This window comes from Cricetulus griseus, chromosome 3 (genome assembly GCF_003668045.3).
Source record: "Cricetulus griseus strain 17A/GY chromosome 3, alternate assembly CriGri-PICRH-1.0, whole genome shotgun sequence".
NCBI classification, from domain to species: Eukaryota; Metazoa; Chordata; class Mammalia; order Rodentia; family Cricetidae; genus Cricetulus; species Cricetulus griseus.
This window is the reverse complement of record NC_048596.1, coordinates 165,929,104-165,952,732: the sequence shown is the minus strand read 5'-3', so window position 1 is coordinate 165,952,732 and position 23,629 is coordinate 165,929,104. Positions and strand designations below refer to the sequence as shown.

General features: G+C 41.2%; 1 protein-coding gene across 1 annotated transcript in view; it reads left to right on the top strand.

Annotated features, from left to right (window-relative positions):
- Positions 1-23,629, top strand: part of Tox3 (TOX high mobility group box family member 3) — a 97,867-nt gene that overhangs the window by 51,109 nt on the left and 23,129 nt on the right. Inside the window, exons 2-3 of the mRNA XM_035441410.1 lie at positions 18,959-19,021; positions 23,311-23,565. Coding sequence (XP_035297301.1) covers positions 18,959-19,021; positions 23,311-23,565 — 318 coding nt within the window. The remainder of the gene's footprint in view (positions 1-18,958; positions 19,022-23,310; positions 23,566-23,629) is intronic.

Here is a 23,629-nt window from a genome sequence, read left to right as displayed (position 1 = left end):
GCAGTAGTTGGAGTGACAGTTGAAGACTTCACGTGTGATCTGGGCATGAGGTGCTGAGATGTTGGTAATGATGTGGGTAGGAACTGGGTAGGAATTGGAGCCCAGCGCCTTTGTGAAGGATAGAGGTCATTGGAGACTGAGGAAATGGGGCAGTTACATGGGCTTTCTGGGTGTCCAAGAGGCTCACCTGAAATCAGAAACCTAAGGATGAGGAAAAGGAGGAGGTATACATATTTTTGATTTTTACATCTCCACGGGTCAGTAAGTGTGGGGGCGGTGGTAGATGGATGTTTGTTTGTATGTACGCTGTTTAATGAGGGTCCAGTTCCCGTTTGCTTAGTAATACAGTCAGCTGTAGATTTTTAACCATTTGGTTTTCATTTCTTTCTGGAACCAAGTAATATGCCAGCTTGAGTGTCCTTTCTCTGTTTCGCTTTCCTGAGTGTGGTCTTTATTTTTGTTTTGTTTTTTTTCCCTAAAGTTGGCATTTTCTCTCTTAGCAAATTTGTTTTTTTCAATTCTATGAAGGAATGAAACATGAAATCCAGATACTTACACTGTCTCCACAGTTAAAGCCATTACATGTTGTCAGTTCTGAGGAACCTCGTTGGGGTCAAGATGCTCTTTTCTCTTAGCTTCTAGTGTAGGGGATGTAGTAATGGGGGAAAGTTACCTATTAACATGGTGTGGCCTGATAAAAGAGAGAGGAAGAAAGATTCGAAGATTCTAAAGGTAAATAACTGCCTATGTGAGCGGATGGGAAAGTTGACTTGTGCTGGGCTGGACTAAGATGGTTGACTGGCCCAGCAGATGTGTTGGGATATGGGAAGAGGTTCAGATGAAGGCCACGGCTGAAGATGAGGTGGCATTCAAGAGCTGAAACAAATGCAGGGGTACATATCCAGAACAGCTCACATACAGAGAGGACCACGGTGAGTTCTGTTTGGAACTTGTCCACTAGAAGCTTTACTTTTTGTTTATTTTTTTTCCAGCAACAGGGGGAAAGATTCAATGTGGGTGAACTTTGCTCTTGTCTAACTTTCAGAATGGAGAGAGAGACTTTCACTGGTAGTCATCCATTCTTTGATTCCAAACATCGTAGGCTTGTAGGCATTCTCATTGCTTTATCAAAAACCATTGCTTTGTGAGAAATGCTTCCAAATTTTACTTGCAGTATCCTCAAATTTCTAGTTAACATTTTATGCATTAACTTCCATTGTAAAATCCAGTCTGATAGTCTTCTCTTGCCCCAACTCCCCTCCCCTCACCCCTGTTTTCAGAGAAATACTGACGTGTAGGATAGTTTCCATCTTACACATTTGTATCCCGGTGACTGAAGGAATCCTTTAATTCCATTTGAGTTGGTCCAGTTTTCTCAGGAGCACGTCCTTACAACTCTCATACTTGAAGAGTGCACATGTATAAAATTAGGGACCAGCGGTGTTCTTGCTCAGTGCATATGCTTTTAATTTCAGACTATTCTTAAGTGAGGTGACATGGATCCACATCGTCTTATGAAGCACTGTGTTTCCTCGCTGTGAAAGGGCACTGGGATCTGGGCTTCCACATCATCGTGAGGTAGACCTCCTTTCTTTCCTGCGTATTATGCTGTTTGTTTCTATCCTGTCACTCAGCTGTTACATCTCAGAACTATTGCTGAGGGGGGAGATGTAGAAAAGAGGAGCAGGCTTGGAGTCCACACTGCATTTGACTTCCCAAACCAACAACTGGTAGGCCGTGTAACCGTTGTCCTGTCTCATTGGTGAGCAAGACCTGTCACTAATCCTAGATGACAGATCTTCTGCTGGAGTAGAAGAAAATCAATTTTCCCACTTGGTCTTAGGGGTTTTGTGAAATTTTGGCTTGTTTTCTCTACTGAGGCTTATTTTACATGCTGAGGGCATGATGTTTATAATCATTTTCCTGATCAGAATTAGGACTCTCCGGTAGAAGTTCATATTTTCTTTATACACAAACTTACACGGGACCCTCTTGCTGTCCCAACAAAACTAGAACTGAGTATTTACATGGGTCCTTGTGGGCTTGGTTTTGTGTGGCTATCTGTCTTGTCCTCACAGTTCCCTGAAGGCAGTGGTCATGGATGCTTCCTTGTGTGTCTGCTCTTTGCTTCTGAGATAGGACAGTGTCCTCAGCATCATGGTGTCTGGCAGGCATATGTCAATCTCCTTGTTCTTTGGACTTTGTAGCAGTTAGCATTGCTGTTCATTCCTTATGTCCCTCTTGGCACCAGGAACACTACCTTCCTAGGTTTCCCTTCTACATCTCTAATCTCTTTCCCCAGCTCCTCAACACTGGGGCATGAACTGCTGGAAGTCACAGAGGGTCTGCTGGGGCTTCTGGGTAATCCGAGTTCTCAGCCCCACTTTCGATTGAGGCTTCATGGAAGCCCATTCCTGTGGGTCTTGCAAGGGTCTCTCTCCAATGGAAATATGAATCTAGAACTTTACTATGAACTACAAACATCTCTCAGCGCCTCATTTCTAATGAGTTTAAAATGCATACATATGTCTTTGAGCCCACACCCCCAGCTTCCTGTTTTGTTGAGTGGCTTTATCACACAGCAGGTGTTGGAGCCCCAAACCTAAAAGTCTGGCTGACAGTCCCTTCCCATACCCACCCCCGCTGCCCCTGCACCCTCTTGAGTCCTAATTAGATCCCAGGCAAATGCCTACGAAAATCTCTGTCATCCTTTCCCTTTTCTCTCATTTCACCCTTCACCCCATTGCCCTCTGAACTCAGGCTCCATGATGGGGCCTTCTGTTTCCCTGTTCTTAGCCAGTCTACTTCACTCTCCACCCTGACTTCCTGGCACACTTTACAGGTGAAGTTATTATTCATTCCTGCCTGACTTCTCTGTACTGACTGGGTGGGAAGTCTCAGAAGTCAGCAGCCATCTTTTGGGGCTCCTTTTGTGTTGTCACTGGAGCAAGTTTCTTAGACTCTATGGGTTGTAAGATGAGGAAATGAAGGGACAGTAAAATCTGGTTGCTTTTGTCTTCAGGACTGGTGTTTACTTCCTCGCTTCCTGCCGGTGGAGATTAAGCATATCCTTTCTGGGAAGACCCACTGTAGACACATACTTTTCTGGTGATAGATAAGTGTTAATTTTAGAAAGCATAGAACAGGAAAACAAAAGAGGGAAGAAATATATGATCATTTATGGCTTTGAATCTGGTTCTCTATTACATCATGGCCGTTTCCTTCTGTCCTCAGACCTTTCGGGACAGTCCAAAATAAAATTAACATATTAGAGACAGACTTTTTTTTTTACGGCGCTTGCTTAACTTTGATGGGAGCTAACTCTTGGGAAAGAACGCTCCTCCAAGAGACTTCTTAGGGGATCGGAGTCCACAAAGCTTGATGAACTTGGGGTTTTACATTTAAAATATTCTACATTTGGTTTAGAGTCAAAGTTCAATAACTGTGGCTGCTTTCTGAAACTACTTGTTATTACCTGGACCTCCCATCATCTTTATTGAGGCTAATTTGAGGATTTTTTCACCCAATTTTTGTCACAAAGCCACACTGTATATAGTTCCACCTGACCACATAAAACACCAGCTTTAGGTTTCCTCACTAGGAACTAAATCCCATCTCTTTGATAAAAGAAAACAGTCTTGTATTTAAAAAAATGGTACATGGGTTGGAGACACAACTCTGCAGTTAAAGGCCTTGCTGCTCTTCCAGAGGACCCAAGTTTGATTCCCAGCACCCACATTAGGCAGCTCACAGTCACCCATAATTCTGTTTCCAGTGGATCCAATACCTTCCCTTGTCTTCGTAGACACACACACACACACACACACACACACACACACACACACACACACTTACGTAAAAATAAATCTTCAGACAAAACAAAACCAGCCACATCTGATTTTTAACCTCATTTAGCTTCTTGGGTAACAGTGAGTACATTGGACCGTGAAGGTTTTATTATCACTCTTGTTCCCAAAAGCACCTGTAGGGAGGTGACAGCTGAGCTGGAGGGAAGCAGCCTCAGCTCTTGGTGCCTCCCCCCAGGTGAAGAACTTTGACTTCTGTCTGCCCTACTACCCCAAGAGGCATCATCCCCTGTGGAGAACCCCCCAACTCCTTCTGCGGAGAACTTCCCAGTTACACCCCTGTTTGAAGTAGTTTTTCAGTTGTGTTTTGATCCTCAGCCTCAGCTCTTTATAATCTCGATACAGTCATCAAAACCTACAAGTAAAATGCTGTGGGCAGTCAGCACCGTCCCCAGGGCATGGTTTATCAGCAAGGGTGTATTTTTGGAGTGGCATGTGTGGTAGAGGAGAAGGGAACAGCTTGTGGCCAGAGCCAGATGGACATCCCTCATGGAATCTGTTACTAATCCCAGGGGTCCCATTAGACAGGGTTTACTTTCAATATTAATCTTGATATGAAGGCAGCTTCTGTTCTTAAAAATATCATACCTTTAACTTATTTTTATTATGACCAAAGAATTTTATAGTTTGGCTTTATAGATGATTTCAACTTTTCCCTCAGTTATTAAACAGCACCATGGAATGTGCAATAATTTTTCTTATGTACCACACAAACATACACCCCCACACACACACACTCTTCCACTAGTCACAACAAGAAAAATAATTCCTTTTCTTAGGAATAAGTAGTAACTGTGCACGTTAGAGAAGAGTCATTCTATACAAGGAACTAGCCTTTTATTTAAGAGCCAAGGAGATTGCCTTTGTTTCCTAAGCAGGAATTTCCTCCCAAATATGTTTCAATGTAGCCATAATATAATAGAGATAATGTTACAATATTTTAAAGGTGGTTTTCATAGTCCTGAGTTCAAAGGCAGCATCACTGCAGCCTTCTATAATTGTTTTATGCTTTTTCATCTGTTTTTCTTCCCTTTGGCCACGTTTGCACTGGTCGCATACTTCGGGTTGCCTCCATTTAGTTGAGTCACTCTTCTGGAATAGAATTGCTGAAGTGAGTAAATTTGATAGGTGACTTAGGAAAGGCTGCACAAAAACTGCTAGATAATCACATCCTTTGGATTCATGTAAGGAAATGAGAAAGTAATTTTGAATGTATTAGTGCACAGTGCCTGGGACCCCAAGAAGAAAATGCTTTCTATTTAAGAATACTTAATTTTACAGTTGTTTATACAAAGTGCTGAAATAAATTTGAACTGTGTACCAGATTAACACAGGACAACTTGGCCGAATTTCATTATTTGTCTTCAAGATGAAAGCCAGTGCCCTGCTTTGAAGAGATTTTATTTTTATAGTTATGTTTAAGAAATGATTAGTGTCATACTCAAACTGCTTTTCAAGAAGCCTGCCTTTAAAAATAAATATAAGATACAAAATCTTAACTCATATACATGGGAATGATTGATTGAAGGGAGTGTGATGGCCCCATTTGCCCTAAGACCACATCAGAAGTGGATTTATTGTCTCATGTGACCCCTCCCAACTAAAAGGTTTTAGACAAACAAACATCACTGGTCAAGCAGAGAGAAATGATGATGAGGGCTGCACCATGAGCTATCTGGAAAAGAAAAGATGGTCTTTCTAGCATCTGAGTCATCATAAAACCATAGGAAGATGTGTAGAACTGAGGTATCCTTGTGCTGTGTGCAATGGGGTTCCTCAGCTCTGCAGTGAACCCTTGGCCTGATATCTCTCTGACCAGAGTGATACCTGTGCTTGCTCAGATTCTGAAAATTTCTGAGCAAGTGTCTGAGCCTTCCTCTCATAAGTCATGGCCGTGAATTACAGACATTCCTAGACCTGGTGTAATCCTGCTGGGCTTAAATGATTATACATCATTCTATATTATATATGCTCGTGAGCTTGTCATTGATGTTTTTCAGTTAAGGAAGCCTTATATCTTTGGTTTATCAGATGTGATTAAGTCTGGAGAATAAATACACTGAGTCACTTAAAATATTTCATGAAAGATTTATGGGCTTATTGATCTTCTGGGGGAAATGTTAGCCTTAGAAGAACATATTAACTATTTCTGTTTCTGGATTTATTCTCATCAGGAACAAAATAAAAGCCAGTGGGTATTTATACACATAAACCTCATAGTGACAACCCACTTACCGATACATATTTGAAACACGGTCAATAATTTTATGAGAAATTCAGAATCAGCCTGATTCCCCACCTTGAGGAAGAACACTGGTGCTCTGATGGCATAGAAGCAATAGTTCTTTAGTATTTCCCTTTCTAATACTTACCGTTTGTCTTGTTTATGCTTGCTGAGTGGAGGAATCTTGGTCTGGGTTTCTCAGCCACTCTTGATCTGGACATGGTGGCTCTTCCCAGGCCTTTCTACAGCATCCCTGCTCCCCCCCTGCTAAGTAAACAGCAGACGTGGTCACACTTTCAGAGGAACATAATTGCTCCTGATTGAGAATCACTAATCTATATGTTTGTATGCATAATTTTATCTATATATCTGTCTATGTTTAGTTTAGACTGCTGAACATATGAGGGGCTGCAGAACATCAAATCTTAGACTTTAGAAGTCAGTGACAGGAGAACATTTAAGAAGCCATTGATGCTCTTCTGGTATTCATACTAAATCATAATTAGATGCTTCCCATTGTTTAGTAGAGTTGAATCACCCAACTGAAGACATTGTAACTAGTCAAAAGTTCTTCATTTAAAAATACGGAGGTTCATTTTACTTTGGTTGTTTCTTTTTATAATTTGAACCTTCATATCCTATAGGAAATAATGACCGGGATACTCGCAAAGGGTCCTCAGTGTAAATATGCCTTTAGAGACCTTTGTTTCTTTTCCGAAAGTCTCCAGGATCTTTTGTTTGTTTGGTTTTGGTTTTTGGAGATAGGGTTTCTCTGTGTAGCCTTAGCTGTTCTGGAACTGGCTCTGTAGACCAGGCTGGCGTCAAACTCACAGATGGCCCCCTGCCTCCCAAGTGCTGGAGCTCCTTAGTCATTGATTGTAGGAAAAACTACAAAGTCTGACAGTACAAGGAAAATAACCTGGATTTTTATCTTCTCTGACTTTTCATTTCTACTTTGTTCTAAGGCTTTGCTGAATTGCAGTAGCAGTGGTTCATCTGATTTTGATGTGGACTAACCCAAATTCGTCATTTGATGAAAAGGGAAAATAATAAGTGACTTAGTAACTGCTCTGAGGCTGGGCATTATCCTTTGAGGACTTCCTGTGGGCCAGGCAGTGGTGGACTCTGCCCCTCCCCCCTAATAGTCTGACAGAGAGACAGGCACTGCCATAGGTTGCTTTAACACAGTGTAGAGTGATGCACAGTTGCCTTGGAGCTTGGAGGAGAAGAATACAGTCCAGCCAGGTGTAGGATGGTATCATGATAGATGATATTTCTAAGGAGCTGTTTTCTGAGAATCCTTAAAGATGATGTGTGTGCACGGGGTGGAACCATTTATTCAAAACTCATTTACACTAAAGTGCCCATGGTAGATGAGAACTAGTTATTCCTCACAGTGATGCCAATGTTTATCATAGGTCACAGCCTTTCCTAGCCCAGGAGTTCTGCTGTTTTTAGAAGTTTGAATGGAAACGTCTCATCTCTAGGACAAACTTATAGCAATGTCAGAACAAGTAGCTCCCCTTCCCTTCAGGACTAATGGCAGGTTTCGCTGTAATTTCATCAATCCTCACAAAACCAAAGCAGATCATGCATGTTTTTTCCTATCCTTTGCTATCGCTATGAGATGCCCTTTCATTTGCCAAATACTATGGAAGAGACACACAATAGGTATTAGGAGTATTTGTTTGGTTGTTTGTTTGAGATAGGATTTTGCTACATAGCCCAGGCTGAGCTTGAACTGGCAGTCCCCCAGGCCTCAGCCTCCTGAACACTGATACTACAGTTGGGTTACCACATTTGCCCCAGTATTCCTAACATCTGCAAATAACAGTCTGCATTTTCTCTTCTGTTGTGGGCAGATCTTTCTCTCCATGCTCCATCTTTCTGCACCTACAGTCATGCACATGGCTCCCTGTTGATGCTGAGCAGCCCAGTCTTTCTCACTAGCATACATGTCCAGGCTCCTGTACCAGGTCTACTTCTGCCATAAATGCTGTGTTCCCATCTTTCGGCCTGCTCCATATACCACTATGCCATTGGGCTTCTCCTCCGTGTCCTTCTCTCTCCATACACTCTCACTTCCCAGGCAAGTTCCTACAGGCCCCTGAAGACTTCATTCACATGATTCCGCTCAGAACCCCCCCCCCCGGATTTCCAGGGAGAGTTCTTTCGTACATACCCAATGCAGTTTCTACCATGGAGAATTGTGTCTTGCTTTCCCATTAGCAGAGTCTTGGGCAGAAATCAGAACGTTTTTTTAGCATAGTATCTATTGCTCTCTTTTATATAATGGATTACTAATAAATATTACATAAAGTACCTCAAAGAAACCTCATTTTACCCAGGTTATTGAGTTCCTTCATACCCGGCTTCTCCCCTTTGGTGGCTCTTTCTGCATGAGGTCCTTGGCTGGTGGTTTGGCATTGCCCTGCTTCCCCTTTCATAGTCTATTCCCACAAACTTCTGTCCCACACAAATGAGGAAATCATGAAGTTTACAGGACAGGATTCACCCTGATGGCGTCCAACTTGAAATGGCAGAGTTGGGATTTGAACTGAGATCTGTCTACATCAACCATTTGTTCACTTATTCTACACATACCCTGAGCACCTATTGTGAACCAAACATTTCCCATGGTGAAAAGAAATGTCACTGAGCCAAAGGAAACCCTTGCTACCACCGACCCTGCATTGGAGTGAGAGGGTGAGACAGTAAACAAGCATCAGTGCAGACAAGTCAATTTATGATGGGTGAACTTTGACCCCAACAAGACAGAAGGTGGGGTCATGGGAAGGGTAGTGAAGCTGGCTGTGTAGGATATGGGTGATTTCAATAGTTCATCTGGGGGAAGCCTTGCTGAAGAGAGAACATAGAGCAGAAACTTACATAAAGGAAAAGGGCAGAGTGGTCCAGGCCAGATGCAGCTGGTGCAGTGGTTCAAGGAAGGACCAGGAGACATCCAAAGCAATGTGGTTGGAGCCTGGTGGCAAGAACAGCCCCTCTAAGGGGTTAAGAGAAGCTCCAGCAGCTAGAGTGTACAGGGACTTGTTACTCAAGAAAGGAATTTGCATTATGATCTGGATACCACAGGGAAGCCATATTTATTTTTGTTTTGTTTTTGCATAAGTTACATGTGTGTGGCATGTATGCCTGTGGGTGCATGTATGTGTGCTAGTGTATGTTTGAAGGCCTGAAGTTGACATTGGGTTTTTTCCCTGAGTTATTCTGGGGCAGGGTCTCTTGCTGAAGCTGGAGCTCACCATTCTGGCTAGCCTGGCTAGTTGGCTTGCCCCAGGGATCCCTTGTCTGAACCTCCTACATGCTGGGACTACAGGTGGCTTACTTTGCTTGCCTGTAACCATGCTTCCTGGGGACTAGGACTCAGATCCATTATGCCTGAGCCCAAGTGACTGATGTGCCATCTTCCCAGCCTTGCCATTGGAGTTTTAAGCAGTGAACTCTCTTAGACTGTCACAGGGGCCACGGGAGTCAGTCTTGATCTGTTTGGGGCTTTTTTACTGACTTTTAGCATGGTTAAGAAAGATAGCATTTTATGCATTAGCTCAATTCTCAATGCCTCACAAGGCTTTTGACCTCTCAACAGTATTATAGGCTGAATTCATCACATGGAGGGCACAAGTACCTAGTTGCCTGCAGCTCAGCTAGGATCTTGAACTTAGCCCTCAGCTAGTTTGGTGGGATTTGTATCTAGACAGTCTCGTGCTAAAGTGTTTCCTGTGTGTCATTCTCCCTGCCACCTGTGTGTGTGTGCATTGTTGACACATGCATCCTCATGCCAGCCTTGGAGATTTCCTGTTTTGTTTATGTTGTTCTTTATAGTGCTAAGAATAGAATCTAGGCCTTCAAACATGGTAGGAAGATACCTCCTGTTGAGCCACATCCCCAGCTCTCATGGTCTCTTTCAATATGACTTTGTGTGTCTCAGATTACTGATGTATATATGCAGGTTTGTGTTTATAGAGAGATGTCTTCCCCTCCCAGCAGACTCTTTCATACACCTCGCCTTTGGAATACATTTAAGATTACTAAAGTTGGCCTTCATTGCCCCTGCTTGCCTTCCCTCTCCCTCCTTCCCTACCTTGATCTTTAAACACATCTTGTACATGGTTAGGTCCACAGATTTGCCCACCTCACTCCTCCCTGCCTGGGACTCTCTGTCTCCCTGCCCACTTTCTGAGTTCAGGCCCTGTCCTCTTAAGCAGCCATTTCTTTCTGACTTTCTTTCCTAACTTGGATGACTCTTTGTTGCCAACGTGGTCCTTATACTGATGTCTTATTTTTCTGGCCCATCATCTCAGCCACACTGTCAACCCTCTAAAGGCAACAGTCACATCTCCTTTTCATCCTCTACAGAGAATGAATACATTCCCCAAATGAGTCTTGTTAACTGGCATCCAGTGAGAACTCAGCTTTGAGGGAGGAAGGAGAGGCACACAGATGGGCCACACAAAAGACCTGCTTACAGTGTTGGGTTACTGTTTGCATTTTCACTGCAATGTGTTTCAGAACACTAGTCTTCCTTCTTCTATTCTGGAACTATTGCAGAGGCCAGCCCAATGATTACCCCACTTTGGCTGAAAACTCCCTTGATTCTGAAACCTTCATCTCTTTGCTCACATATGTGTGTATGTGTATATATGTGTATATTTTATATTAAACAAGTGTCTTTCCTCCCCTGTGGCTGTTAACTTGTCCAGATGGTTGTAGGATTCACAAACTCATATGCGTCCAGATCATGAGAATCCAAAGGCCTCTGTGTTTGAGTCGAGTCCATATGTTTAGGTTTTGTTGTTATGCATGTGGCCACACCACTTGTTGAAACTCCGACAGCAGAGCTTGCTTTGCCTTCTTGGTAGCAGCTACGAATGCTTCTGGCTGTCCTGGTGATGAGGATAATCGAGTTAGATGGGTGTCCACATCTAACAAACTGTGGCCTTTTCCTGTGAGAAAGGAGAGAGATGACAAACTCCTCTATGGCTGTCAACAACAACAAAACAACATTGGACCCAGCATCTCCCTTAGCTCATTCTAGAGGCTTAGAAAATCTCCTTTAAACCAGCATGGTAAGGCACACCTATTAGCCCACTAGTCAGGAGTCTAAGGCAGGAGAATGGGCAATTTGGGGCCAGCTTATACTACGAATTGGCATCTCATCTCAAAACAAAAAAGCAAAATGTGGGAGGGAGAGGAAAAAAGAAGGTTTCTTTCTTTTTTAAATTCAAAATGTTAGTTTAAAAGGAACTAGGCAAATATTGGCTGTACAGTTCCCAAGAAAAACATAAGCCCCATAGCCTTAAGATATGATACAGTCAGTCCATGGTGGGGTTTGGTAATTTGCATGCTTGGGCAGGCATTGGGTTAGTCTCTGGTCCTTGGCCATACACTTTGAATAACACTGATTTAGACAAAAGAACATTTCTTTAAAAGAAAGTATTTCAAATTGGAAAAAAATAGCCATTAAATTGAGTACCTGAAGCCATTCTCCTTTGACATCACATGGTTGGCCCCTTCTCTCAGCACTCTGCCTGGCTGAGTGCATCTGGTGTATTTTGCTACCAGTGGTTCCATCCCCAACAGCCCACCCTACCTTCCTAAACCCCTGAGTCTTTCCTTTCTTTAAACATACGAATTTTTTTGTGGACACAGTAATTGTCCATATTCACAGGCACAGTGTGACATTTCAATCCACCTTGTAATCCAGGATGACCCTGATTGCACCTCTGTCCCAGCATGTATGCATCATTTCTTTGCATTTTGAGCATTCTAAATACTCTCTGCTAGCTGTTTTGAAATGCACCAAGTTGTTGCTAAGCATGGCTATAGATCAGCCACATAGTGCCTTTCCAGGAACAGCATTTCGCCAGATGGATGTCTCTGGAGTTTGGAGCACTACTTCTTAGAATGTATGTTTCCCTCTTTCTGCTTTTTTGTTCATAGATATTGTGTGGGGACAACAGTGGTGGTGGGTCCTCCTTCTTGTTGTTTGAATTTTGGGAGCTGATTCTGTGGCCCAAGGGGCCTGGAGAATACTGTGGCTTGTCACCTAGGAGTTCATTGGTTCATTCAGAAGAGATCTGTTGAGCATCTACTGTTTACCAATCTTCTTGGCAATAGGACTTTTGTGTAACAAAGAAACACAATGCTCCCCTCACTGAATTTATATTCTAGTAGCAAGAGAAAAATGATGACTGTACTGTGTGATGTTGAAAGTCTTGATGGAAAAAGTAGAATAAGGAAAGAAGGATCAAAAGTGTTGGGGATGGATGCTGTACAGAAATGTGATTGCCATTGAACAGGTAGCATCCAGAGAAGACTCAGAAAGGGGATGAATATGCCATGGGAACATCTGGAGGAACAATGATCCAGATAAAAGAACCAGCCAATGCAAAGGCCCTGAGATATACATGGGTCTTGAGTGTTGCTGGGACATCAAGGAGACCAACAAGATGAAGTAGCTCGAACAATGAGAATGTTGGCCTGATTCCAGGAAGGAGCTAAGGGCCATTGCAAGCATATGTCCTCTTCCTTGAACCAATGGGAAAGTTCTGGGAAGTTTTGAATAGGGGTGACAAAGGCTTCTGTGACAGTGTTATGTATAGCCTGTTGAAAGTTTATTGGCATAGGAGTAACCTCCTAGGATGCTCCTACAGCCAAAAGACAATGGAGGTGGACATAGGAGGTGGACACAGGAGGTCTGCTTGAGTTTAACTAAACAGATGAGCCAGCAGGATCTTCTTATAATTTGATGGAAGAAAGGAGAAAAAGCATAGCTTCAAGAATGACTTGGCCTGAGGCAGCTCCCCATAGAAGGAGATGGAAAAGACTGCATAGGACAGGCTTGGGGGAGCAAACAAAGGGTTCAGCGTTGGACATATGCCTGACATGCCTGCTGACATCCAAGTGGAAGTGTTGAATAGATGAGTTCTCACACTTCCTGGTATTCAGCAGAAGACATCTGGGCAATTTTAGCTTGTCAAAAGGCACAGGTATATGTGTGTATGTATTATTTTGCATATGTGTGTGATTCTCTGCATATATGTCATATACTTGCATATACTTAGTTGGCAGCATTGTGTGTGTGTGTGTGTGTGTGTGTGTAGGTAGTTAGATTCTCTTTGCTGATAAACCTTACATTGAAAAATATCATTAGGTCAAAATATCACAATTTGGATATCTTAAATTAAAAATATCCCAAGTTGAAAATGCAAAGAAGACATCAAGCCTACCAAACATCCCAGCTTAGTCAGCATTATGCAAATGCTTTCATGCTTTGAATAGACAATATTGCACATGGGCTCATGTTTTACACACTTGGTAGCCCATTGTGTGCTGTTTACTCTGAGGGGTCTAAGAACTCTAGAAGGTGGGGTCTATCAGGAAGAAGCAGGACACTGGGGGCAGGCCCTTGTTAGCAGCCAGTTGCTTTGTCTCCTGTATCCCAGTGTTTCTGGACCATGAGAATGTGATCTGCTCTGCTCCTCCACATCCTCTTTCATGCTCTGAAACCAGGAGCCAAAGTCAGTCTCTCCTCCCTCAAGGCATCTTGTCAGGTAACCTAGTCACAGTGACAGGAATGCTTACAAACCTAGCCTGGAACCAGAATTCAAAAGCTAAGGGATGTGCAGTGTCTATGCAATGAACATCACTTCCAGAGTCCCCAACCTTTGGAGACACTGTAGATGGTCTTTGTGTTTTCATCATTCTTTGTTTCTTGGTGATTTAGATCTACCCAGGGTAGTCATCAGCACTATCACCATTTTTTGATGTCAGCCTTGCTTCCCTGTGGGCTTCTGATCCTCTGTGGGATTGCAGCTTGACACCATCAGTCCTTTCCCAGAGTATAGTTATCAGAGCCATCAAGGTTGAGTGGGCTTCGCCTGCTGCCCCCTCCATCACATGGCCAGGTGTGGCACACTTGGTCCATAGCTACATAGTTTGTTTGTGTAAGTAACTGACAGATGTCTGGGTGAAGCATCAAGTGGGATGGTGTCCTTTAAAAAATTTAATGAAGAAAAAGGAGAATTTGAAGGTTTGTTTTTTAACTATTAGGTTTGTGCCGTTTAGCCATTTGAGATCCCATTGTTAATGGCTGCTTTATTAGAAGTCTATACAATTCTTCACAAGGGTGTCAAAATAATTTCAGTGGAGATGATGCTGTGGACTGGCTAAGTCCAAGTATCTGCCTTGTGGTTACAGATGGGGTTTTGTCTCTGCTGTTCTACTTTGTCCCAAGCCTGTTGCTAGCTGAGCCAGACTTTCCAATCTGCATTAATTTACTGTGGCACTTCACACAGTCACATGGGCCATGGACATGATGTTCTTTGATGCATTTCTACAAAATCCCACACTGTTCCTTTTTAATTGATGTCCCTCATAAATTGTGTTTGCTGAAGCCATAATTACTCATCATGCAACAAAAGCAAATCCACCTCTGAGTACAGTGGGGATGCTTTTTTATGAACCTGTTAAGAGACAGGAGCTCCATGTGTGGAGTAATTCATTTCTCCTTTATAATGACATCTTTGGGGATGATGTCTTTGGGATAGACTCTATTGGAGTTCATCAGTGTGGATAAGAACCCATGGTAATGGTACCACTTGTGCTCCTCTTGAAGGTCAAAAGTCTCACCCGTGTATTCTCCCTAAGACTTTGGGAATGAGGTTTTATTCTTGGATGATGTTTTTGTGTCCGTCACAGTAATAAGTCTTGAGAATGCATCAAGACCTTTATATGACTGAGTAAGGGGTCTTTGGAGGAATGTCAGTGGAGGTTATCAACTCAAAAAATTAGAGCTAGACCAAGTTAAGGTGACGTAGGATGGGAAAGTTAAAAACTTGTAGTTGATTTTTAAATGTGTAGATTTTGCTACAGTGAAAATTTAGGGTTAGCTTCCATATGAGTGATTTGGGGGATTGAGGGTTAGGGGGGATAGAAGCATTGTCAGTGTCTCTGCAGTCAGGATTCCCAAAGAGCTTGGTTATTGTGAGGTAAACAAATGGAGAGATGTACAGGGTTATTGTTCTTCTTTTTGGTGTGTGGGCTGGAGGGAAGGGCAGGTATCTATGGCCTCCATTAAAAAAAAAAATAGTAGTCCATGGGAACTTCATTTGTGTCACCATTGTGTCCCCAGGCCTAACACAGTGATGTAAACAGGTGTCATATATTTATTTGTAGATTAAACAGACTGAGAGTTCACAAAGCCTTTAGATTCGTAGAAGACATTGAGGCTCATCAAAACCCTTTCTCAGATACATTGGACTGTGGAACCCTTTCCTTAAGGAACATTATAATATACTTGGGAACTAGCATACCCTCCAGGAAATTCCAGCTTGGAATAATAGAGTTAGCAATAAAGTTTAAAATCTGAGTTGATCACCAAGTGAAAGAGTAAAGCGTATATGGGTCCTAGCATGTGAGGGATGCATGGAGTGAAGCTGGGGGATGCCAGCTATGCCTGCTCAAATCCTCAGGGGCAGGTGATTTGACCCGTTGCACCCTTGGTCGGCTGACCTAGAACAAATAAGTATGATAGTAACTCTGTCTTGTTGGCTGTTAGGACAAATTGATTGCATTTAATCCCACTTTGGAAAATAAAAAAAAAATCATACAGAAGGCTTCCATGGGTACCACTCATTATTAATTACCATTAAAATATTTAACGGATGACCTTGGGTAGCAAGGGTGATTATGGGTCACCTCAGTTTGATGGGATCAGACTTTCATCCTTTCAACAAATTCTGGACTGCTTCTAATATGCCAGGCATGGTTAGCCCGGAGTATGGCAATGGGGAGCCCAGTTAAGGCCCCTTTCTCCTGGGCATGGAGGGTGTGTGTAGTATAATGGTTTTGTCAATGTCACTGCCTTCTCAAACATAAACTAAATTTAATTGTACACAACTCAAAGTTAATTGTTCTTAGGTCGTTATATTAGCGCTCTACCCCAAAGGAGTACTTTTCCTCTCAGAATCCGATCTGTTCTTAAACACCAAACAAGTGAGGCAGGGCTCATAGACCACACTTTAACATGAAATAAACAAGGGGACATGGTGGCACACCCCTGAGGCTGAGCACTCAAGAGGTGGAAACAGGATGATTAGGAACTGTTCTTAGGGCAGCCTGGACTCCATAGCAAGCCCATGTCTCAAACAAAAACAAAATTTAAAAGTGCCACCCCTTTCCTTGTGGCTTCTAGAATGGCTGGATGTAGTCATTAAAGAATACACAGCTGGGTGTTGGTGGCGCATGCCTTTAATCCCAGCACTCAGGAGGCAGAGGTAGGTGGATCTCTGTGAGTTCAAGACCAGCCTGGTCTACAAGAGCTAGTTCCAGGACAGCCTCCAAAGCCACAGAGAAACCCTGTCTCAAAAAACAAACCAAACCAAACCAAAAAACAAACAAACAAAAAAAAAAAAAAAAGGAAAACACAGCACTCAATGAAATGTGGGTTTCAGATAAAGAATTGGGTTGTTGTTGTTATTAGGGTAACTACATCCCCACAGCCCCATGTGCAGAAGAAAAACAATCCCCTGCACCAGCCAACGTCTGAAGGCACCTTTTAAACAGGACACGTTCTACCCCAGGTAGAAGAGAAACCCTTGCTTCTACTTGAAATGATTTATAACTGTTTCCTCCCGATCACCAAGTGCTTCCAAATTAAAAGCTATTAATTAAGGCCTTATGCAGATACAAGAGATATGCAAGGAGTATTCTGTCCGCTCCAACTCCCCCCTCCAGGTGAGAGCTTTTCAAATTATGTGGACCACTGGAGCCACCTGCTTGACTAAACGCAGCAGCTCGGCCCGCACGCAGCTCATCAGCACTGTGGTGGTGCCAGTGTTGTTACTGATTTTTCTCATTTCTCCAGGGCAAATACTAATTAATGGATACAATTCACAGCTGATTAGCTGTAGTTTCTTCAGTAATTACATTCGCATACTAACTGTTCTGAAGAGGATTTCTAACCCAGTTCTTAGTTCACTCTGAGCTTAATTTGTTTTTGGGTTTTTTTTTTTTTCTTGAATTGTTTAGGCCTTTAGTTTAATGGCCATTTTATTTTCCTTTGTTGTTCTAGGTGCTATTAGATAATAAGTGAGTTTAATCTTAAAAGAAATACTCTCTGATAATGAGCTCTTTGCCTTAAATGGATTTCTAATTCCCCAGCAAAGCCGACATTTAAATAATGTTAAAGTTGTGATACTGACTGCCAGGCAGTTTGGGGGCCGGGCAGGATCGAAACATGGAGGATATAGATTCAAACATGGATCATATTTGATTATAGGCCTGAACATTTCATGAAAAAAATGCACAACAGAAGCCTATGGGGTTTTGTTCTGACATATTTTTAACACTAGAAAAATGGAGAAGTGTGTGTGTGTGTGTGTGTGTGTGTGTGTGTGTGTGTGTGTGTGTCTGATAGCTCATATGTGTGTGTGTTGAAATGTTGTGTGGTGGTTGATGTTGCCTCTGTAGACCTTAATAGCACTCTAGAGTCATTAGAGTTTTTCCTATAAATCTTGCTTAGTTCTTGGTTCCCTGACATGATAAAATGTAGCATGTCAATCCTGCTTCCTACAGGTTCAGAGTTGGACTGAGCTTCTCTTTGACATAAGTGGTACCGAGAGGAGGATTATGTGGGTTTTCCATATCTGTGTATCTATTTTCTACTTATTCCTTATATCAACCTCTTATGTGTCTGAGTATCTACTACCTATTTCTAACACTGTCCATATGTTCATCCATCCACCCATTCATTCAACTATCCATTGATCTACCTATTTATCTCTTGGGAAAATTATACTTTTTACTTTGGTGTAATTGCTAGCTCGAATATATATTAGAAAATAACTGTATACATTTCACCCCTTGGAGACCACATCTGTGTTTCTTTTTGTGCATTAAATGAAATGAATAGAATACTTTATACAAGGACATTCTCTTACCATTTAAACATCATGAAAATAACACAGCTTCAGATAATTATGCCCACAGAGCCTTCCCATATTGCCAAACTGATAGCAGAATGTTGAAAGCAACAAAATACGCCTACCTGGACCATTTGAACCTAAAAATACATTTCTGCCCAAATCCAAGTTTTACATTTTGATAACAGGTCCCTGGAAGTAAAGAGCTTATGTCTGAAATGCTGATACAGTCTTATTTGCGATGATATGAATGGGCCATTGTGTTAGGGAATGAAATAAAAATTGCTGTGTTCATAGGATCCTGCTTATTTTCTAAACCTCTTTGCACTTAATGTTACATGGAGAGATTAAATAGTACGGCTTTCAGTAGCTCTGATAGAGCTAGATATGGTGGTAAGCTCTGCTTGGAGATTTTAGAAATATTCTTTAGTCTTATTTATTTATATTCATACTACACCCCATTCACCAGAACATAGAATTTGAGTTTCCGAAACTGAATTGTATTCCCTTTAATTCACATTTTCAACTTGCTCACACTTGTGACACCTGTTCTTAAAAAGTAAGGTATGAAATTCAAGCATGTCCAAGTGGTTTTTCTGGGAACTGCTTTGCTTCCAATCTCTGACAAATTCCAGCTTAATATACAGCACACTAGTGACCAGACATCCAAATGTTTGCAATTGTCTCCTTTCACTGTCAGTTATGGGGAGAAATGCAACTATTTTCTAGAATTATTGACAGCATAACTCCATGCTCTAGTGGTGACAGGAGTGGACTGACAGTACATACGGTTTCACATTTTTAGTTTAGTCCATGATCCCCATTACACTGGCCTTCTTCCCAAATCACCTCTGAGTATTAAATAACCAACTACAGGGTTTGCTTTGCTCTCCATTAACATAAATCAATGTTTTTTTTTTCAGTTTGGAAATAATAACTACATGAACATGGCTGAGGCAAACAACGCCTTCTTTGCTGCCAGCGAGGTGGGTGTCTGTCTTACTGTGTCTGTTCGTGTTTTATGTGTTGTATAGTTAATTTAATAGTCTTGAAGGGAAAAGCAAGGTATCGAATTTCTCTCTCATAGTCTTACTCTCCTGTGGCACAAGGTAACAACTTTGGAGGAAAATGAGAAAAGCCTATTGGAAAAGAAAATAACCCAACAAGACTTTATCACTGTCCACAGGCTGTTGTTAACATTTGGAACTTAAGTGAATCTTCTGATGGAAAAAGGACATACACAAACTAATGAATATGTAGTAGAAAGCACAAGGGAGCGCTTCGGGGCATGTGCGAACGCACGTGCACACACACACACACACACACACACACACACACCAGACATACACACACAACACACACACACACACACACACACACACACACACACACACACACACACACACCGGATGTCTAAGTAGATAACTGCTTAGTTTGGAAACTTTAATAGAAAGTATTTTTGCTTCATGGCTTGCTAAGGATGACATCCTTGAGTGTTGTGCCTTAGGAAACTATGGCCGACAGTGTTATGGTTTCTAGAGTGATGTGCAATGAGTATTTTATTGTTAGCAACAACACAATACTAGCACAATTCCCACTATAGTAGATGTTCAATGTGAAATTGTTGAGTGTCTGAGTCAATGAGTAGACATGCTCCAATATGTGATTATAGCTGGAATTCTGGGTGATGGCCTCTCCATGCAGTGTCATATTAACTCCTGCTTTGTGCTGGTTGTGGGTATACATGGTATAAGCATTGCCTTCTTGTTGTTTCTACTATGTTTCTTACTAGTGATTTTCCACCTTTGTCTGGTCTCATTGGCATGCCTCTGGAAAAACCAACCAACCAAACAAACAACAACAAAAACCAAACAACAATAAAAAACCAAAAAACCTCCTCAAGATACTGGATTAGATCAAGGAAACATTTTCCTAAAAGGGTAGATTTTGTGAGATTTAACATTTTTCAAACAAGATCAGACAAAAGTATGAAATCGATCCAAATGGAACAGTTCCTCTGTGGCCCGGGCAATAAAAAGTCTTCATTTTCCAAATACATTCAAATATAGGAGAGTGAACTAGCTTGACCCCAGAGACTGAAAATAATAATGGCTTTGCAAATGATCTAGGTACAAGGGAGCAAGTGATATGAAAGAAATTAATGTCTAAAAATTATTAGCATAAGTGGAGACTGGAGAAGTAAGGGTCTTTGTAGATTAATCATTTCCCAGTGACCATCATCTTTCCAATCAGAAGACAGCTTAGATACAGGAATACTGTTTGGCACTGGCTGCTGTGCTGTTTGGGATAATGAACACAAACCCCATCTGTAAGGACAACATGATGTTTCATTCTGTGGGATTTTTTTTCCCCTCTACATTTGAATCAAACATTGATGAAAGCTGTGCTGCCAGCAGCTGTTCAGAAACAATTTAATTCCAGCTGTGATAATTCACCGTGTCAGACGTCGGCTGTTATATGTTGATACAACAGTTCTCCAGATTTGCATTCTTATCAAAAGGAACAAATGTTTTGAACATTTCGGTACAGATGGTATTTAACCATGCACATACTACTTTAACATGTTCAAGGTAAACACTAAAAAGTCAATATCAGTAAAAATTGATCACATAAATGCTAAATGATTCATTTGGTCAAAAGTCCATGTGCTTCATTGCTGATGGGATTTATGGTGACTTGTATTCTTTCAGAACACAACGTTTGGGATTTGCAGTACTTAATATTAAATTTGATGTTTTAATCTCTCTCTTATCTCTGTAGAGACTCAACATGTAATATTTTACCTCTCTTTAAAGGTAGTTAAGATTTTAGCATCTCCTTGGTTACATATTACAATGTTATTATATTGCATTGTTTTATTAGGTCAATGTAGACATATATATATCTTCTAACTTAAATTAATTTGTCTTTAAAAATGATTATGCCTCAGGGGCATATTATATATAACATATTTGTTTATATTCCTTTGCAAAAATAAAAAAATTGAAAACCTCTTTAATTTTGACTGCCTGGCCTGAGGTGAGCTATATTTATACTGGAGTCTAAGATCTTATGTAATGGCTTTACTGTGCGTCTTTCTGTGATCAAAAAATAATGCAGAGTAATTGCTAATGTGCCACATTATAGCTCTCATCTAATTTCCCAATTACTGCATTAAAAGTAAATTTATCTGTATTTTTTTAACATTTTAACGAGTGCAAACTAATTCTGGAAGACTTTAGATTGGCAAGCTGTAAAGCCTAAATTGTGCCTGAAATCAGTTCCCTTCACAGGGACAGTGCCCTACAATAATAACACTGCAAGGACCAGGATACTCTTAAGTTTGAAATTCACACATTAGCTTCATGTTTTCTATCTGTGTCATGATTACTCTGACCATTTTTAAAGTACTTTAAATATTTATTGAAATAATATTTCAAGTGTTAATTACAGTGGTAATGAAAACAGCCAAATGCCACATATCAAGAATGAGTGTTTATCCGTATTGTTAATGTGATATGTTAGATTTCATTAAGCAGTAATGGGGTAGCAAATGAGTCACAAATTACAGTTGCATCTGTTACTAGACCACATTAGTGCCAAAATAACAGCAAACGCAGCCATAGGGTTACGTTCATTAGCCAACCACGTTTGTGGCCAATTCATCCCTTTGTTGCTAAGAACTCAGGGTACCACACTAAGAGATTGACATTTTGGGTATCATTGCAAGAATGCCCATGTCAGAATATCAAATGTTTCATTCCGACTCTCAAATGCTTTGCAAGGTTGCAGTGTTTTTACATTTATTGAGCCTACCAAGGTCTTCAAGGTGGCCGCTTGCCCTGCTACCAACTCCCTTAGTTCATGAGCTCTTCCTTCTGGTGAGTTGCAAAGAATGCTCGTCAGGTTCTGTGCACAAAAAATGCTTTTCCTTGAACCCCACCCTACACTGAGTTTGTTTCTCTTTCCTTTCAGGTAGTTATTATCTAGCATCATAATTAAGAGTTTGAGGAATGATGATTTTCAGCTCTTAATTAGGTCTCTTTATCAATAATAGCAGACTCCAATTACCCCATTCCAGTTCAATCTTTCAAATACTATTAATAATAAATGAACTACATCTGTGACCTGCCTAGCTAGTAATAAAAAATATATCTAGGTGGCCCCCAAACTTTGTGACTCACCAAAATCTAGGTGTATACATGTATATAATATAATAATAATAATAATAATAATAATAATCAATCTTGGATCTTAGTTCTCTTCTCTCCCCACATGACCCACATGTTAAGACAAAGATGCTTAATGTAGTTGGAATGCAAGGCAGGCCTGATGTTCTCCAAACACCCTACTTTAAAACAAAGCCTGTAAGAACATCAGTACCATTCATGAAAAACAATGCACTAATATTTACATAGGTTCTATGACATAGCATTATCTAAGTGAGTTGATAGGCAGTGCTCATGCCCAAATACTTAGTGTAGCTATATCAGTATGGCTTTGCTAGATAGTCATTAGAAGTTGAAGTCTGGTAGACAGTGTTTGGACAAATGCATATGGAAATGTTCATGCAAAAGAAAGCAATTCTTCTTATAGTTTCAATAAAAGCACCGGCATCTTTTAATATGAGCCATAGTAGTCCTTACAGAAAACATGTGACACAATAACAATCTATACAAGCCTTTATTACTCTTGGGAATATGCCAATAAAGAAAAATTTAAAAACCAAACCACAAATTTAATATTACTTGTTTTATAGGTTGTGGCAGAAAGTAAACACGTGTAATGTTCACATCTGGGTTAACGTTGTGTGTGTGTGTGTGTGTGTGTGTGTGTGTGTGTGTGTGTGTGCGCGCGCGCGCGTGCGTGCATGCTGCAAAATGGTCAGCGTTTTATGAAGCATGTTGATCGAGTAAGCGATTTGAGCTGTTTCGCTAACATATCAATAAAGTGGCAATTTGTTATATAGCCAAATCTAATGTCGCCGATGCTCCAACTAACAACAAAGACAGATGTTGCTAATTAAGTACGCATTAAAAAACTGTTAATACTGATACTCCATTAAAACCATATGATAATGAGACTTAAATCTTTAATCAGAATGATCAGCAAAACTTTAGATATGGAAATCTGTGTTTAAAATGTTTTCATCTGAGAAGTAAATATTTGGCCTAGCTATGTAATGTTTTCATGGGAAGTCTGTCTTCTTCCCTCTAAGGGGAGAATAAAATACAGGAACTGAATGTGAGGGTGTTTGTATTTTGTTTCCTCTTAGCAGACATTCCACACACCAAGCCTTGGGGATGAAGAGTTTGAAATTCCACCAATCACGCCTCCTCCAGAGTCGGACCCCACCCTGGGCATGCCCGATGTACTGCTACCCTTTCAGGCTCTCAGCGATCCGTTGCCTTCCCAGGGAAATGAGTTCACACCCCAGTTTCCCCCTCAAAGCCTGGATCTCCCTTCCATTACAATCTCAAGAAATCTGGTGGAGCAAGATGGTGTACTTCATAGCAATGGGCTGCATATGGTAAGCAACCCACTCGCTACCTGTGACTACTCTTTGTCATTTGTCCTCACGTGGTAAGGTAACA